At 42.7% G+C, this 15872-nt stretch overlaps 1 protein-coding gene across 1 annotated transcript in view; it reads left to right on the top strand.

Annotated features, from left to right (window-relative positions):
- The first annotated feature begins 297 nt into the window (after positions 1 to 297).
- The window catches only part of Rab10 (RAB10, member RAS oncogene family), a 52253-nt gene continuing 36678 nt past the window's right edge, over positions 298 to 15872 (top strand). The window contains exon 1 of the mRNA XM_051181738.1: positions 298 to 917. Within this exon, the coding sequence (XP_051037695.1) occupies positions 791 to 917 (127 nt within the window). The 5' untranslated portion in view covers positions 298 to 790. The remainder of the gene's footprint in view (positions 918 to 15872) is intronic.

A 15872-nucleotide genomic window follows, 5' to 3' on the forward strand; every position in this document is an offset into this window, starting at 1 on the left:
CGCCCCAGAAAATGCAAGGGGGAGGGCAGGGGCTACATGGAAGTAGTGCGCCTGTGCAGCTCCCAGGCCGCGCCCCCCGTGGGGCGTGTTCGTCAATCTGCTCATCCAATCATAAGGCCGCAGGGAGCGCGCCCGCGGCCTCGCCCTCTCCGGTCCCACCTCCGCATGCCCTGCATGCCCTCCCTCGCGCGTGCGCAGAAGCGGGCTGCAGGGGCGAGGGCGCGAGAGAAGGGCGGGTGTACGTCCTTGCGTGCGTCTCAGGCAGCGCGCACGCCGGCGTGAGAGGGCACGGGGAAAAAGGTGGCTCTGGCCGGGGCGGCTCGGTTTCCTGGGGTTATGTAGCAGGGCTCGTCGGCTCGCGAGACCTCCTCCGCTGCCTTCGCCTGGGTCCTAGCGCGGAGTTTGTGCTCCGGTCGGAGGCCGTGTTCAAGCCCGCCGCGCTCCCTCGACGTAGAGCTCGCTCGCCCGTGGGAGCGTCCCGGCCGAGCCGCGCTGAGGGGGGAGGGGAGGCCATTTTGTCCCGACCGACTCCCCGGAACCGGGCGGAGCGGCTGGGAGAGGCTGCGGAGCCGCGGGCGCCGCCCCTCGGAGGCACGGGCGCCGCCACCGTCGGGGCTTCCTCGACGAGGCCGTTCGGAAGGTCTCCCGCTCGGTCTCGAGAGCTGCTTTCTCCCTGGCATACGCTTCCCCGCTGCTGCGGCCCCAGAACGCCCGGGTGACGAGTTGACCGTAGTGAGCAGCACCGATCCCTTGGGGCAACCGGCGGCGAGCGCCTGAGCCGCTCCTCCCAATGGCGAAGAAGACGTACGACCTGCTTTTCAAGCTGCTCCTGATCGGGGACTCGGGAGTGGGCAAGACCTGCGTCCTTTTTCGTTTTTCGGATGATGCCTTCAATACCACCTTTATTTCCACCATAGGTAAGACCTGTGGGAGGATGGTGTGGGGGCTCCGAAGCCGCGAGCCTTTTTCTTTTATTCCAGACATCTTGCTTCCCGGAATTTACGCCTTTGTTCCAGTGAATCCGATTCCAGACGACAGACCTAAGTTACTGTTGGAATCGGAATAGCGCTTACTGGGGCGGGGTCTTCCCATGCTTCCCATCCGGTCTTTGCTTCCAAGTCTCCTCTGTTCGTTGCCTGCTGGCACAAAATATGCAGCATTTAGCTGCGTTCCAGAATCCTGTTTCTTTAAGAGACTTGAATGGCCATTTCCATAACCGAGTGAACTTACTTGATGTGATATTTGTAATAGGCATATTTTAGTGGTTGAGACTGAAGCATTACTGGATGTGGTAAAGGCCCAAATTTATATTTGGGGTCACGGAGAATATTTCGTCTGGATGCAACTTGGAGTAAACTTGAGAGTTGCAGAATCATTAAGGAAAATGAGAGGGGCGGGGGGGGTAGTGAGTTGGCTGTCTTGACTAAACCATTGATGTGTCAAACAATCGGAGGCTCTTCGTGCTTGGAGTGGGAATCTGGCATGATTGGCTCACAGTGCTTTTACAAGATCTCAACACAAGCAATAGTCTGAGGGAGATGGTCGGTTTCTGTCTTCCACACGATGTAATCAAGTTAGGTTGTTCTTATGTTTTACTTGACGCTAGGAATTTATAGCAAAGTGTTTTGCCGGTCATGGCCCTAAGGACTTCTAATGTATTTTTACCACATATTTCGGAATTACTTGGTATGAAGTAAAAGCTGAGGGGGTGGGGGTTGACCTTTTAAATGGTTTTCCTATTTCGGAAATGAAAAGGGAAGGTTCCAAGAAAATCGTTCAGACTCTGGCACCAACATTAATTTTGTAAAAACAAACAAACAAACAAACAAAAAAACTGTACATGATACATCTCTCCCACCCCAGCCCCCAATTTTTAAAAGTATCCTGTGTCTATCATTTTTGGACCTCAGCTTCAGTATTAGGGCAGTGCAGGAAAACTTGAGATAAATGTTACCAGTTTCATGAGGCTATTTAGAGAAGCGGCTGTAGTGGTTTTTCAGCTCTTAAGAATTGTAAAAATCAAACTGATTTTAACCAATTTTGAGTATTACTGAAATCGGCTTGGATGTCCTTATGACACGGATTTACCAATAATTTAAACTCATTTGTATAAAACAAGTTTACTGATGTTAAATTGAACAAGTTTTTAGTTAAAATAGGTTGTTTTATCTTACTGATGGGAGGGATTGTCAGAATTTTATGAAGCTTAAACTTGCCCTCAGCTTTGTGGGTTAGCACTTAGAGTTTGCTTTGAGGTGTAGCTGGGTGAGTCAGGTGGTTAGATCAGCAAATATTTATTGAGCATCTAATGCTAGGCACTGTTAAAAGTATTGGGAATAATAAATGGTGGATACAAGAGACCCCTTGACCATTCTGAAGAAGTTGCAAAACACTACAGTGAGGAAAGGGAGGAAAGGACTGGTCTGAGTTATGGGGCAACTGAGTAGCTTTGCATGGATGAAATGAAGTTAAAATGAAGTCTGAAAGATAAGTACTGGGTCAGAGGGAGACAGCCTTTCTGAAAGAGGATTTAATGTGTGGTCAGTTTTTTAAATCCTGCCATGGAGAGGGGTGAAGTGGGAAGTAGGAAGCAAAGGTTTTTGTGTGTGTGGGGTGTGTGTGTGTGTAAGGTGATACTGCCCAGATTTTTTTTTGTGTGTGTGGTGTGTGTGTGTGTGTAAGGTGATACTGCCTAGATGCCTGTACTCATGTAGTGGGAATTTAGGCTACCCTCATGCTTGATAGGCAAGCTGCTGAGCTACATCTCCAGTCCTGATTCCATCCATAGTCTTTGTTGTCCTTTCCCTTGGGAAAATGGGTTGTTTCTCATGTAGCCTGTTGTGTTGGAATCCTGGCTCCACAGGTTACTAACTGCAACTTTGGCTACAATGTCTTAAAATAGTATTAAACTATGTAAAAGTATCTACTGTGTATGTTGCTTGTGAGGATTTTATAGGTAGTTGAGAGCAAAGCACTTAGCAATGGTGCCAGGTACTTAGTAGGAGCATTTGTAGATTTATACAGAATTTATGGCCTTTGTGCTACTGGTGTATGACAAAATATGTTGCTTTATGGATTGAATGTGTCCTGTACATAATGGTCACTTAAATATTTGTTGCTCCGCTAAATAATTTCATTGTAATCTCTGACATTTACACATTTGATATAAATACATTTGCTGTTTTGATGTGAGATGTTGAATAAAATAGCCTGAGAAAAAACACAATTCTGACAGTTCTCAATCCAGCTCAAACACATTCATGTATTAGCTCTGTGCAGAGATTTTGAAGTCTTTTATTGTCTAAAAGAGTGCTGTCTGAAAGAAATGCGAGTTACCCATATAATTAAACTTTGGTAGTCACAAAGGAAAAATTTAATAATATACTTTAACTCATCAAAGATGTACTTTTATGCAGCCTCTTTCACACAGAGATATCTTACATTGTTCTCTTACTTTGGGAACTGGATGGGCCACTCATCTCAATTTATATTAGGTATATTTCAGTTGGTTGTCAGATGAGGCTACTGGCTACTATATTGACAACAGAAAAGTTGCCAATTGATAGACAGATAGCTAGAGATACTTTGTTTATCACTTTTAGGATATTTAAAATATTATTACCAATGGGCCAGAGTCCTCTCTCCTCTTCTGGGTGGGCATTGCACCACTGAGGTACATGCTGAGCCTCAACACCTGCAATTACGAAGAAGTAGTCACCTTACAAGTGTTCTGAAGGACCAGGCAACAAGTAAGGCAGCCACTCATATTCCAGGCAGGGCCATTTTACCTTCTTACTGGCTGACTGAAGAAAGGGTTTTTATAGGTTAAAGGTTGTTAGCGTGCTCATCAGGAAGGGCTGCTGTTCTTTCTTTTCTGTGTACTTTCAATTCTTACATATTCATACTAGAAATTATATAAGTTTTTATGATTACATTTATTGAATACTGTTGCAAAAATAAATTACTGGTATGCTTCACATTTAACCAACTACAGGGTGAATCTAAAGTCACAGCTGGGTGTGGTGGCTCATGCCTCTAATTCCAAAACTTGAATGGCTGAGGCAGGAGGACCACAGATTCAAACAGCAAGACCATTCACAGACAACATCAAAAAAGTGAATCTAAGATCATTTGAAAAAATAAGTTGCCGGGAGGTAGAGGCAGGTGTATTTCTGTGAGTCAGAGGCCAGCCTGGTCTACAAGAGCTAGTTCCAGGACAGGCTTCAAAGCCGCAGAGAAACTCTGTCTCGAAAAAAAAAACCAAAGGGGGGGGGAGTAAAATAAGTTACACAGAGGCAGGGGGTCTATGCTTTTTTGCTTGTAAGGGCTAAGCACAATGAATAATGAACACAGGTATTGGTGGGGGGGATAAGATAGTACAGTGAGATTGTCTTTATACAGAACATATTTTTCATTTGCTTTCTGAGTATTACAAAATAAATCGAGATCAGATTTTATTTAATAAATATTAGCTGTTTGGATAATTGAGTTGTAGGGGTGTGTGTGTATAAGGGTGGGAAGGTGGAGGCGAGAGGAGCCTCTGTTGCTCTTGTACTTTTTGAGATGGGTTCTCTGACCAAACCCTGTTTGAACTTGCCAGTTGGTAAGAATGGTTATCCAGCAAGCCCTAAAGATCCTCCTGTCTTAGTTTTCCCATCGTTGCGATTCCTTCCCTGTGCCATGCTGGCTTTTTACTTGGATGTTGAGAATCGGTATGCAGGTCCTTCTGCTTGTGCATCAAGCATTTTAGAGCAAAACTGGTCTTAGAAATTCCATGATTGGGGGGGGGGGAAAGAAATTCCATGATTGTATGGAAAGTAATTAAGAAAGCTACTAGTTTTGGATGTGTGAGTTTCAGAAGTTGATTTCTTGACAGTATGTTCTCTGAAAAGTACTACTGTATGATACTGTAGTTGCATGAACTTATTCTTAAAGCACACATTCCTTTGGTTGGTTTTTGGGCTTTTTTGTTGTTGGTTTTGTTTTTCAATACAGGGTCTCTCTGTGTAGCCCTGGCTGTCCTGGAACTCACTCTGTAGACCAGGATGGCTTCAAACTCAGAGATCTGCCTGCTTCTGCCTCCTGAGTATTGGTGTTAAAGGCTTGTGCCACCATTGCCTGGCAAAGCACATATTCTTAAAGTGTTGCTTCCACTGTATGTACTATTACTTGGTCCTTAATTCTCCCTTCACACATATTCCCCCCACACCCAAGGATAATGAATGTAGTCCCTGACCCCTATGTAAGAACTTAAATTGGCTTACCTTCGAGAGGTGTAGTGAATGTCTTTATTGTCTGAGTGCATTAGCTAAGCTTTGGGAGAGTAAATTGATTCAAGACTTGTTGATTTTGCCAGCAAGAGGACTCAGTAGTTAGGGTACTTGAACCAAGCCTGGGGTCCATAGTTTGATCCCTGGGGCCTCTTCTGAGATCAGAATTCCCAAGTCTTCCTCTGACCTCTGCATGTATGCTGTGATACGTGTGTGCATGGACACACACACACACACACACACACACACAGAGTCAAATCAATCAATGTGAATTATTATCCCCGAATAATCAGTTGATTTAACTGGATGTAGCGGTGTATGCCTGTGATCCCAGCACTCAGAAGTCAGAGGATGTTAGTAAATTTGAGACCTTCCTGATCTACATACATGGGTGATTCCAGGCTGGCCAGGGATAATTTGGACATGTCCGCACAATCTTGTAATGCCATTGCTCAGGACAGAGGCAAGAGAATTACTGCAAATTGAAGCCAGCCTGGTTTATATAGCATTTTCCAGACTAGCCCATATTACAAAGTAAGACATGGTCTTCCTAAATAAAAGGAAAACAACAAGCCAGGTGATGATGGTGCACACCTTTGATCCCAGCACTTGAAAGGCAGAGTCAGGTGGAGCTCTGTGAGTCCAGCCTGGTCTACAGAGTGAGTTCCAGGACAGGCTCAAAGCCACAGAGAAACCCTGTTTCAGCCCCTCCCCCCAAAAAAAGCTGGTGAAATTCTACAAACTCCATTTTACATAGTGTCTACTTTTTAGAGAAATGAGCCAAACCTTTGTCACATAAAGCAGGTAAGAGCTGTGCTGTGACCGCATGCTAAAGGATGCCAAGGTATTCTTCTCATTGAAGCATGTGCTTTTAGGATAGATGGAAACTGTAATTTGACTCCTCCTCCCCAAATGTACAAATGGTTTATAAGCACATGAAAGATGTTCAGTGTCATTAATAATTAAAGGAATATAAGTCAAAGCAACAGTGAGATGTTATTTTAGTCATTAGAATGAATATTTTCTATTAGACCATGGTGGCACAGGCCTGTAATGAGGCTGAGGCAGGAGGATTTCAGGTTCAAGGCCTGTCTAGTCTACAGAGCAAGACCATCCTGAGCAAGTTAGTGAGAACTTGTTCAGAATGAAAAGGCAGGCTGGGGATGTGGGGTGCTTAGCCTGTGTGAGGCTCAGCAACTTAATCCACAGATGGGTAGAGAGAATGAGTGTTCTCACAGTACCCACACAAACAAAACAGACAAAAGCAAGTACAGAAGTGGAGGACTGGCCCCTTTGGCATGTTGCTGGGGCTTCAAGGAGCACAGTACTTGGAAATAGCATAGCAGTTTTTCTAAAATTGAATATGTGAGCCTGGTGGTATGGCTCATGACTGTAAACCTAGACTCATGAGGCTTCAGCAGGAGGATTGCTATGTGTTCAAGGTCAGCCTAGGCTACATCGTGAATTCTATGCTAACCTGGGCTACAGTGATACTCTCTTTGAAAAAAAATACAGGAAAAAAAAAAAAAAAAAACAGGAAGAAAGAAAGGGATGGGGTACATGGCTCAGTTGGTGGAATGCTTCCCTAGCACAGAGGAGGCTCTGTATTTAATCCAACACTACCAGTCCCTGTGCTCAAAAGGAGGAGACAAAAGGATCACAATTTCAAGGCCATCCTTGTCTACATAGGGAGCTTGAAACTAGCCTGGGCTATTGACCCTGTTTTTATTCTATTTATTTATTTATTTATTTATTTATTTATTTATTTATTTATTTATGGTTTTTCAAGACAGGGTTTCTCTGTGTAGCCCTGGCTGTTTTATAACTTGCTTTGTAGACCAGACTGGCCTCAATCTCACAGATTCGCCTTCATCTGCCTTCTTGAGCAGGATTAAAGGCGTGTACCATCACTGCCTGACTGTTTTTATTTTTTTTAATGGGAAACAAGAATATTATCAAGTAAATCTGCTTCTCAGTTATATCCAAGCCAGTTAAAAGCAATTAAAAAAATTGTGCTAGAACCCTGAATCCCAAGGCCTTGTGCATCATGCTCGACGATACCTATTCAAAGAGTTTGAATAGGTTGTATGCCAATATTCATAGGAGCATTATTTACAATATCCAAAAAGTATAACTAGCTCAAACCCATTGATGGGTAAATTATTAATAAATAAAATATGTATGCATATCATGGATTATTCATCCTTGAAAAATAATGAAATTCTGCTAAGCACTGTAGCATATATGGGCCTCAAAGACATAAAAGTAGCCAATATGGTTGGTAGTTCACATGCTTAATACCAGCACTCCAAAGGCAGAGGCAGGTGGAACTCTGAGTTCCTGTAGTTCCTGTAGGCCATCCTGGTCTACATAGTGTGTTCCAGGACAGCAAGGACTATGGATGAGGGAGGGACACTGTCTCAAAATAAACAAAACAAAACAAAAAACCCAAACCAACATATAATAAGTCAGATGTAAGAGGACATTAGGTACTTAGAGCAGACTTATAGAGAAAATGGAATAGTGATGTCAGTGGCAAACACATGCAGAGTTAATGGTTAATGGGCATAGAAATTTTCATTTGAGATGTTGAGTAAGTATTGGAGGTGATAGGGGCACTGTTGATCCTCCAGTCTCTGCCTCCCTTTCCGTTGAGATTACAAGATTGCAACACCAAGACCAGCCTAAGTACAGTTTTAAAAAGTAACTAAAAATGGTAAATTTTGTGACATGTGACGCTCACTACCAAACAACCTACAAGACTGTCTAAAAAGAGCATTTGATCATTGAAAGCCCCTTCTGTTCCAGATGACAGCTAGTGCTAACAGTGGCAGGTGAGGAAAGAGGAACCTTCAGTAAATGGGTTTCACTTAGAATCCAGCACTTCTTTTCAGGGCTCTGTTCAAGGCTATGCTTCTCATTCTGAGAATTTCATTGTTACTATCCCCCGACATAATGGTGGGGTAGGATAGTTCTACTCATTAGTGGGGTAACTTGGGAGGGGCAATGTTTTGACTTGCGTTATTTGTCCTTTGCATGATAGAGTTGTCTGGAGCTTGATAGGCAGTGGTGATGTTAGAGAGAGCTGTTCTCTTCAAGGATTATGGAATATAATGCTGTGTCAACTATTGGAATGAAACTACTGATACATTCTTGTGACTTGGAGGAGGGAAAGGCATGGGAGAGAAATACTGAAGATCTGTTTCAAGTTGAAACAGAACAAGGTTGCCCAGGCAGTGCTGTGGTGGAGGCTGCTAAAGTCGTGATTTTACAAATGAAACTGTTATTGAGCACAAAATACAAATTTTGTTACTAACCGTAGATGTCCTTGAGAAAACTACTTATGAAGATGGTTAAGTCTTGAAGGAGGAGTTTAAAAGAGTTAGAAAGGACACTGAGGTTGGGGCACTATGTTTGAACCTATACAACTGGTAAGAACAAGTCTAATTAAGTGGAGTTGGAAATGGCTGTGCTCCTTTGGTAGTGTGCTTGTCTGACATGCAGGAAACCCTAAGTTTGATCCAAAGCCCAACTTAAAGGGCATGGCGGAGCATGTGTGTTCCAACACTTAGGAGGTAGAAGGAGGAGCGTCTGTGTGATACCCGTTGAAAGAAACTAAAACCTAAAAGGAAATTAAAAATGAGAAACATTTCCTTTGAAGACATTGTCATATATTTTGGGTTGCAAGCATGAGTAACTGGTGTTTATCCTTTCCAATGATGAAAAATTATGTTTTTGCTGAAAAGAGCTATTGGTGATAGAGTGCTGTGTTTCTAATATGATACAGAAAACACCTCAAGGTTACAAAACATTAGAAGATAGAAGAGGTACAGTGTGTCAGACTCAGAACAGAAGATACTGTTGGTTTGTTTATTTCATATCAGTAGCAATGCTTCTACACTTTTGTTTTTCTTGACAAGGTTTTTCTGTGGCTTTGTAGACTAGGCTGGTCTTGAACTTGCAGAGGTCAACCTGTCTCTGTTTCTTGAGTGCTGGGCGTTGGTGGCGTCTACCACCAACACCCAACCATGTGGTCTTTTTTAATGATTTGTTTTTATTTTACATGCATTGGTGTTTTGCCAGCATGTATGTTTGTGAGGGTGTTAGAAACCCTGGAACTGGAGTTACAGACAGCTGTGAGCTGCCATATGGGTGCTGGGAATTGAATCTGGTCCTCTGGAAGAGCAGCCATCTCTCTATCCCGTGTGTGCACACATGCGTGATGTGTGTGTGTGTGTGTGTGTGTGTGTGTGTATATATATATATTTTTTTTTTTTGGTTGTTGTTTTGAGACAGCCCTGGCAATCCTGGAATTCACTCTGTAGACCAGGCTGGCCTTGAACTCACAGAGATATGCTTGCCTCTACCTCCTATTTGTGTGCTGGGCTTAAAGGCATGTACCATCACATCTGGCTTAATTTTAATTAAAAAGAAAAGGATTTATTTATTTCATCCATATGTGTACCCTGTATGTATGGGTACTACATGTGTGCCTAGTGCCTGCATAAACCAGAAGAGGGTGTCAGATCCCCCAGAACTGGAGTTACAGGTTGTCTGTGATCCACCATATGGGTACTGGGAACTGAACGTGGTTCCTCAGAGGCAACAAGTGTGTTTAACTGCTGAGCTATCTTTCCAGCTCCTTTAATTGTAAGTTCTGTTGTTATTATTTTAAAATGTTTAATATTCTAAGCATATTTTTTAAGTCAAATCCATCCCCTACATTCCTCCCTTCATTTCTTCCCCTATCCCTCTTCCAACTTTTCCCTCTCAACTTCATGTGTTATCTCTTTTTTAATTCTACTGAGTTCATTAAGTGCTCTCTGTATGTGCATGGGTGTAGGGCCATCTACTGGAAAATCCCTGAAGAAAACCGGAACTCCTTCCCCCCCAGCAGCTGTCCCCTGCCAGTAGCTTCTAAGTGCTCACCTACCCTTCAACCACCCCCTCCATGCTGGGATTTTTGTCTGACTTAAATTTGTGCAAGTTTTTGGTTTTGTATATGTAGTCCCAGCATGTGTGCAGTTGTGTTGTTGTGTCCATCATGCCTGGGAAATGCTGTTCTCTACAGAAATGTACTCCCTCTGATTCCCAACATCTATCTTTACCTTCTTGTAAATTTTTAAAAATTTATTATTTGGATATGCACTCTGTGTGTGTGTGTGTATGTGTTGGCATGCATATGGAGGCCAGAGGACAACTTTTTGAAACTACTTTTCTCCTTCAACTTTTAGATGGTTCCAGGGATTGAATTTAGGTTGTCTGGCTTGCCTACCAAGCATTTTTATTCATTGAGCCTATCTTGCACCTCCCACCTTTTTTTCTTCTTAGTTAAAAATTCTTACTTGACTAATTACCTTTTATCTGTTTCTAGGCTTCTTATATCCCCAGTAGCTTCTGTGTTAACACACAGTCAAGCCAGCAGAGAGATAATCTTTTGGCTCCTATTGGTTTCCTGGCTATCTCTAGTCTAGACCTTTTTTCTCCTACCTCTTGTCACAGGCTGTTTATTAATTAGGTTGGTTACACAACTGTGGCCTTGGAGATTCCCTAGGCCTTCCTGTGTGTAGCAGTGTTATCCTCCTCTGTGTGTGTGTGTGTGTGTGTGTGTGTGTGTGTGTGTGAGAGAGAGAGAGAGAGAGAGAGAGAGAGAGAGAGAGAGAGAGAGAGAGAGAGAGAGAGAGAGTCTTGTTTTTGCTGAATGTTCTAGCTTGAAACCTGTCACCCTCTAATAGCTTCTTTCAGGAAGGCTGCATATAAAGGGATGTTTTGAGACATCTCATGGTAGACAGGTTTTCTTTTTCAGTGGTGCTGGCGATGAGGCCCAGGGCCTTTTTAATGGAGACACACCACACCTCTAGTCCATGACGTTCAGTTCTTCATTTGAGTGTTGACTGGGAGTCTAGATTGAAAACAGTTTTCTGTTTCAGCTTTGGTTTCATCACTTCTGATATCTTCTGTTAGTGGCAGAGCTTGTTTTTGAATGTCTTGGGATTTAAGAATGCTTCAAGTTCCAGTTAGAAGTTTCAGTTCTAGCTTGGTGGGCACTGTTTCTTTTAAAATTTGTTGCTCTGGGTAGATGGGTGTCTTTTCAGGATCTTCACTGGAAATCTGTCATCTTTAACTGGATACTGGACACCATAGATTGTCTTATTAGTTTTTATTTTCCGATATTGTTGATTTTTTTGTTGTTATTTCTTCTTCTTTATTCTTCTTATTCTTCTCCTCTTCCCCCTCTTCTCCTCCCCTCCCCTCTTTTCTTCCTTTTCCTGTTTCCTCAAACCTCAGCCTCCAGAGTACAGACTTGTGACACTATACTTGGCTATCTCTAAACTTTTTTCTATTGAATAGGTCTGGATCTGTGTCTGTCATTCTGTCTCGGTTTTTGTTTGTTTGTTTTTTGTTATTGTTTTCTTCAGACAGGATTTCCCTGTGTAGCTTTGGTGTCTGTCCTGGAACTAACTCTTGTAGACCAGGCTGGCCTTGAACTCATAGAGGTCTACCTACCAAGTGCTGGCGTGCGCCAACACTGTACGGCTGTCATTCTGTCTCTTGCTCACTTGATTTCCATTTTTCTCTCTGAAGCACAGACTGGACTTGAATGGACTGTGAAACCCAAGGATGTTTTGAACTCCCAACTATGTTTTTACCTCCCAAATGGTAGCACTACAGTCATGCCCTATTATGTCCAGCTTATATTTTCAACAGTACCTCCTGTCCTGGCCTTCCCTTTTTCTTTCCTTCCTTCTCTCCCTCCCTTCTTCCTTCCCTTCTTTCCTTAACAGGGTCTTATGAAGGCTAGAATGGCCTTGAACTTGCTAGGAAGCTGGCCTTAAACTGATTGTCGCATTTCTGTTTCCCAGTCATGGGATCTCACCTTAGTTAGTACTTTCTGCCAAGCATGATGTTCCAAGTTGGTCTCTGGGACCCACATTGTGGAAGGAGAGAAGTGTTTGTGTTCCGCAGATTGTGTTCTGACTTCACTCATGCACCACGGATGGCATGTGTGCATATGCATATAATAAGGTTTAAAAATTAACTTTTAAAATAAAAGGTAATTTGCAGCTGGTGGTTCAGGTTTGTAATCTCAGCTATTCAGGAGGTTGAAGTAAGAGGATGATAAGTTTAAGGCCAACTCAGACAGCTTGGTGGGACTCTGCCTCAAGATAAAAGTAAAAAGAGTGGGCATGTCTTTTGATGGTAGGAGAACTTGCTTAGCATTTTTAGCACCAGGTTCAATTTTCAGTTAACCTCTTCCCTTCACCTCCACCCCTACCCCCAGTGAAATTATTTGTTCATGGGACATGGTAGGTGGTAGGGAACATCTTTAATTTCAACACTTGGGAGGCAGGTAAATCTCTGTAAGTTCAAGGCCAGCCAGGGCAACATAGTGAAAGGGTGTTTCTTTAAAAAAAAAAAAAAAAAAAAAAAAAAAGGTATTTGCAGTCCCTTTTATCTTTAATCATGGATACTGAGACTTTCATAGAACAGTGAGCATATAAAATCTGGCTATGCATCTAGGACTTAAACCTATAGGGTTTCCTTTTTCTTTTCTTTTCTTTTTTTTTTTTTTTGCTTGCTTGATTTTGAGACAAGAGTCTCACTATGCAGTGTATGTTTGTTTTGAATTAGTGTTGATCCTTTTACCTCTTACTCATAAATGCTAGGATTACAGGTGTGTGCCTGCTGCCATGACCCAGCTTTGTAGGCCTGGTTTATGGAGCAATTGCATTTTTCCAGTGAATGACCCTCAGATCACCTGTCTGTGTTGTGGAGAAAGTGGAGAGGTAGGTTAAGTCTGGTTGCTGTGTTCTTGATGGAGCAGTTAAAGACAGTTGGGTAAAAGGCAGTTAGGTAAATGGTTGTAAGGTTAGCTTAAATTTCAGTATATTTATATTTAGTTTTGTAGTTTTGTTTTAAAGTCAGCTGGACTCTGTGGTCAAGCATGCTTATAACACTTCTAGAGGACTTATGTTTGGTCCCCAGCACCCTCATAGGTCAGCCTACAGTCTCCTGTAACTCCTGTGCAGAAGGGATCTGAAGCCTCTGACTGACTTCCTTGAGCACTCACACTCATGTGCACATACTTCCCCTCCCACATAATTAAAAATAAGTACATTTAAAACAGAAAGAAATTTTAGTCTTATCTCCACATTCCACTGCACCTGTTGTACTAATTGATAGTGTCTGTTTTTTTTTTTTTTTGCTGTCCTAGTGAACAGTCACTGAGATTCCAGCTGAATCTCAAGCAGTGATGATGGCATCTGGCAATGAGAATGGAGGCTGCTACCATGCCTTTGTTAGAGCTTTAATCAAGCCCCACTGTGAATCCCAGATCTGTTCTCCTGATGTTAAACTTAAGGGCTCTAAGGCATGAATTGGTATGTTCTAACCTGCTATCTTCATTTGGCTCTCATCTTTCTAGAGTTACAATGTTTAGTTACTGAAATAAAGAGGGAATTTATAATTCTTGTTTTCTTTGTTTTAGTGTTTGGAGAGAAGGGAGTAGGATCAGGTCTTCTGTCAATTGGAATTTGAGATAATTTTAAATTAGATGACTTTTTCCCCCCCAAAATGGGGTGGGTGTGTGGGTGTGTGTGTGTGTGTGGGTGTGTGTGGGTGTGTCTGGTGACATCCCCAGAAAAACACCGCCTCCTTTTAGACAGGGTCTCTCATTGCCCTGAAACTCACCAGTTTGGCTAAGTAGGTGGGCCCACAAGTTCCAGGAATCTTGTTTCTTCACCCAGGGCTGGGATGGTGCCACCATGCCTGGCAGTTTTATGTGGGTCCTGGGGACTAAACCCAGCTCCTCATGCTTTTGAGGTAAACCCTTTCCATAATGAGCCATCTCCTCAGCGCATGCATCATTGTGTGTATGAACTTACAGCATCTATTGTCTTAGATTTTATGTTATTTTTTGAGACAGGTTGGCCTTGTACTTGGTATGAATGAATTTCTGGTATTTGTTTCCACCTCACGTGTGCCCCAATGCTCAGTTTATGTATTACTGAGGATTGAACCCAGGGCTTCCTACATGTTAGGCAAGAATTACTCTGTCCCCCCCCTGGGGCTAGAGGGATGGCTCAGTAGCTAAGAGCACTGGCTGATCTTCCAGAGGACCTAGGTTCAATTCCCAACACCCACATGGCCACTCACAACTGTCTGTAACTACACTTCTAGGAGTTCTGACACCGTCACACAGACATATATGTTGGCAAAACACCAGTGCCCATATAAGTAAATCATTAAAAAAAGGGGGGGGCGCTCTGCCACCTGAACTACTTTCCCATCCAGGGATTTATTCCCAGTTTACTTTCAAGATAATAATAATAATAATAATAATAATGTTACTTAGGATAATCAGATGACTGTAGTAGGGAATGAGAAGTTTCCCTCTGCTGTCTATTATAACTGTGACATTTAAGGAAATAATAATTTTAATTTTATTTTATGTGCATTGGTGTGAAGGTGTTAGATCCCTGGGAACTGGAGTTACAGACAGTTGTGAGCCGCCATGTGGGTGCTTGTAGCGCCCATGCTACGATCTGTTCTACACATCAGGCAGAGGCCTAGAGATTAGCTCCTCCCCACGAGGTGTGTGTTATCAAAACAGGAAGAGTAACAATAACAGCTTTAGGGCAAGCAACAGCTTCAGGCTAGCTCAAAGTTGCCTCGGGGGTGCATGCAGGGCCCTACAGGTGCTGGGAATTTGAACGTGGATCCTCTGGAAGAACAGTTAGTGCTCTTAATCACTGAGCCATCTCTAGCCCCTTTGACACATTATTTTTATTAGACACCCAACAACAGATGGCTCAGCAACTTCATAATCTGTCAGGATTACACATACAATACTTGGCTTTAAATGTTGTAAGGCAACTAATTCTTGATTTTTGGCTGATTCAAAACCTAGTAAATATTTGAATACAGAAGGCAAGTGTTGAGTTAATTTACCTTTATACAATCATAATGTTAACGGTATTTTTACTTTCTTCCTATTTTTTCCTCATTTCCTTCCATTCCTCATATATGTCTAGATTGGCCAGAATTCACTATGTGGTTGAGTAGTTGAGGATGACCTTGAGCTCCTGATCTTTCACCACTTACCAAAGTGCTGGGATTACAGACACAGATCACTGTACTTGACTCAGGGCCTCTGTAGCCCAAGTGGGTTTAGAGCTCACTTTATAGCTCTTGAATTCACATCTTAGACTCCACAGTACTGGGACCACAAGGTTGGGCTGCCATGCTGGCCTTACTTTTTGACTTAAATTTTTATTCATTCATTCATTCAATCAACTGTTTGTTTTTGTTTATTTGTATATGGGCATGTATGCCACAGTTTGTGTGTTGGAAGTCAGAGGACAAACTTCATGAGTGTTCTTTCTCTCCATCATGTGGGTCTTAGGGATCAAACTCAGGTTGTTGGGCGTTGTGGCATGTAAGCATGTAATCTTAACTTTTCGAGTCATTTCATTGACTCCAATATATTTTTTCAAGCACAGTTGGCATTTATGAATAAGATGTTTTGGTGGAGGTTTGATGCATGGGAGTAATAGAAAGGAGACCCCCCCCCCCCAGTATGGGTCTGTGTTTCTAGAGTCA

This window comes from Phodopus roborovskii, unplaced genomic scaffold (genome assembly GCF_943737965.1).
Source record: "Phodopus roborovskii unplaced genomic scaffold, PHOROB, whole genome shotgun sequence".
NCBI lineage: Eukaryota > Metazoa > Chordata > Mammalia > Rodentia > Cricetidae > Phodopus > Phodopus roborovskii.